General features: G+C 40.4%; 1 protein-coding gene across 1 annotated transcript in view; it reads right to left on the reverse strand.

Moving 5' to 3' along the window:
* Positions 1 to 476: 476 nt before the first annotated feature.
* Positions 477 to 2,834, reverse strand: part of LOC101849285 (high affinity cGMP-specific 3',5'-cyclic phosphodiesterase 9A-like) — a 24,751-nt gene continuing 22,393 nt past the window's right edge. Inside the window, exons 5-6 of the mRNA XM_035969399.1 lie at positions 1,151 to 1,163; positions 477 to 780 (exon numbers count right to left, since the gene is read on the reverse strand). Of these exons, the coding sequence (XP_035825292.1) occupies positions 609 to 780; positions 1,151 to 1,163 (185 nt within the window). The 3' untranslated portion in view covers positions 477 to 608. The remainder of the gene's footprint in view (positions 781 to 1,150; positions 1,164 to 2,834) is intronic.

A 2,834-nucleotide genomic window follows, 5' to 3' on the forward strand; every position in this document is an offset into this window, starting at 1 on the left:
TTGGGAGATTTTTTTTATTTGGGCGGGGGAGGGGGGGGGGACACAATAAACCAAAAGTAAAACGAATTCCCAATAATTTTTGTCTACTGTCTGAGCAGCCTCTCTAAATGAAAACCCAGCTAAATCGAAGAAAATCAAGCACTTCTCCAGATTTCAGCTTTGGCCGATTCCACGGTACATTACATCTGAGAAGTTTTCCTGTTCCACCCAACAGCTGTTCATGAGTGTTATGCTGCTGTCCGAGCATCGACCCCGTGGCATGATGTGCAGTAGGTAGTATAATTGTTACCCACGCTTTCATTGGGTCATTTTTGGTGTTTTTCATTTCTTGTAATTTTAGTTTGTTTTGTTGTTTATTTTTATAAAAAAAGGGGTGAGGGCTGAGGTTGATATGTGACATTATTTAAACTTCAACTGTAAAAAAAAATCATATGACATTAAACAAACTTCAAATGTAATCAAAATCGTAATGTGACATTATTCAAACTTCAACGAATCAAAATCACCATATGGCAGTATCTAAAATTCAAATCGAATACAAATCATGATGTGACATTATTCAAACTTCCATTAATCAAATCATGATGCGAGATCATTAAACTTCAACTTTATTTGAAACCAGACATCTTCACCTCCTTCTGCGCTTCCTCCAGGGATTTCATCTCCTCGTAGCGGTCTTTGGCGTTCTTCAGAGGCTGGACCATCACCTCATCTATCTGGGTAAACACCTGAGGGAACGTATGGGTGATGCTAGGATAAATAATGATTTTACAATTGAACCTGCTTTAATGACAACCTGTCCTAGGTAGTCACCTGTATAAACAACCACTTTCCACTCCCCCCTCCCCCCCCCCGCAGCATTCTAAAAATATAACATTGACTCTGTCCAAGGACTGAACTTGTCTAAGACAGTCATTTTTCTCCTGAACAATAGGTGGCCGTCTTGAATAGTTTAAACTGTAATTGCATTTATATGGTGCACATCCATGTTCTACAGAATGCTCCAAGCCAAAGGCCCACAGACCGCATCCAGACTGGCAAACAAATTACATTCGACCTGCAAGAAAATTCAAAGTAGTCCGTCCTGAGAATTTCCATAATACAGAGCCTTACGATAAACATAAACGAACTTGTTGCAAAGAGAAGTTACCAAACATCCAGCTCTGACAAATTAGTACAAGAGCAAAATTTGACAGGCCTTATTTTGTTAATATCTTAACTTTTGTCCGTTTTGCACTGTATGCTTCTCAGCAAGTTGAGATTGTTTCAGGATGCTGCTGGGGTAATATTATAGATTGTAAAGTGTATATACCTTGCTGTTGAGTGGGAATTTGCGCTATTCAAATTCTATCTATTATTATTTTAATTCATAATATCAGTGTTTAGTTTTCCACTCCTCAGTGAGTATTTATCCAGTTGGGCCTGCAACATTAAGAGTAATTTGAGCTTGGCCCCCTGAGCAACCAAGTCTGACATTTGCGCTCGATGTGCTTTACAACTTTTGTTACCCTAGCAGATCGTAGAACACTCCCATAAAAATAATAATGATAAATAGCATTTGTATAGTGCTTACCGCCGCTCAACAGCAAGTTCTATGTGCTTAACATTATATTATTACCCCAGCATACCATAAAACTCTCAGAAACATTCTCAGCTTCCTGGGAAGCATACAAGGCAAGCAGCTGATTAAGCACTCAAACACTAACAAACTGACAAGATCTTTCACTGTCTATAGCTGGGTACCCATTCCCACCTGGATGAAGTGAGGAAAATTCGTGTAAAGTGCCTTTCCCAAAGAACCCACGACCTTACGTTTGCGAGTCTGAGAGCTTAACCACTACGCCACGGATGCAGATACATTCTCAGCTCTCTGGGAAGTGTACAGTGCAAGTAGCTCATTAACCCCTTCGTGAAACAGGGTCAGTTTGTGCCTCACCGAGCACAGTGTTGGATCTCCAGGGACAAAGGTGTAGTGCTAGATTTAGTGATCATGTGCTTATAATTAGATCCCGTTTGTAAATACTAAAAACTATCTCTGAAAGGAAAAGATTTCTTGGTACGGAAAAATTATCGCTGAATGTGAATCTGCGATTGGCTTTATGAAATGCATAATACAACCAACCTATGATGAACAACATTCGTCATCATGGTCCCCACGGTACGCAAGGCATGATGAATGCCGTACATCACAGCAGCTTCTTGGCTTCTTGACCGTATAAGAAAAAAAATGACAAACAGTCTACGTCGTACAGCTTGCGAAGGGGTTAAGCGCTAAAACTTTATATCAAACAGAAAAGACTTTTTCTCTGCCTTTAGTCGGGTACCCATTCGCACCTGGAGGAAGTAAAGAACATCTATGCAAGGTGCTTTTTTTAAGGACACAATGTCGGGCCCTTGAGGGGATTCCAACCCATGACCTTTTGGTTACAAGCCCAATAAGGTAGCCTCTAGACCATGGATGATCAAGTATGTCCGAGCTACGAGTCGGGTTTAGAGATTCCGAAAATTTTGAGAACCATTGAGAAAATTGGTTGAAAAACAGAACTTCTCTGTAGTGAGGCTAAAACTGACACCACAGCATACGTCACTTGAGGCCATTTCTTGAAATAAAATATTAGATAAATTTATTCCAGTCAGGTTGGAAACTATTGCTTTTAATTGTCAGGTAGGTCAACTTCATTTTTTTTATTAATGATCAACTCATCGATGGCCATATTCTTTATTAACTGCTGGGTCACTTGTCAGACTGAAACTGTTCTCTCTTCCATACCCCTTCCACTTTTCGTTCAACCCAACCCCTCCAGCTTTCTCACCTCCGTCTCCCCTCCCCCCCC

The sequence above is a fragment of the Aplysia californica genome, unplaced genomic scaffold (genome assembly GCF_000002075.1).
Source record: "Aplysia californica isolate F4 #8 unplaced genomic scaffold, AplCal3.0 scaffold00144, whole genome shotgun sequence".
Lineage (NCBI taxonomy): Eukaryota > Metazoa > Mollusca > Gastropoda > Aplysiida > Aplysiidae > Aplysia > Aplysia californica.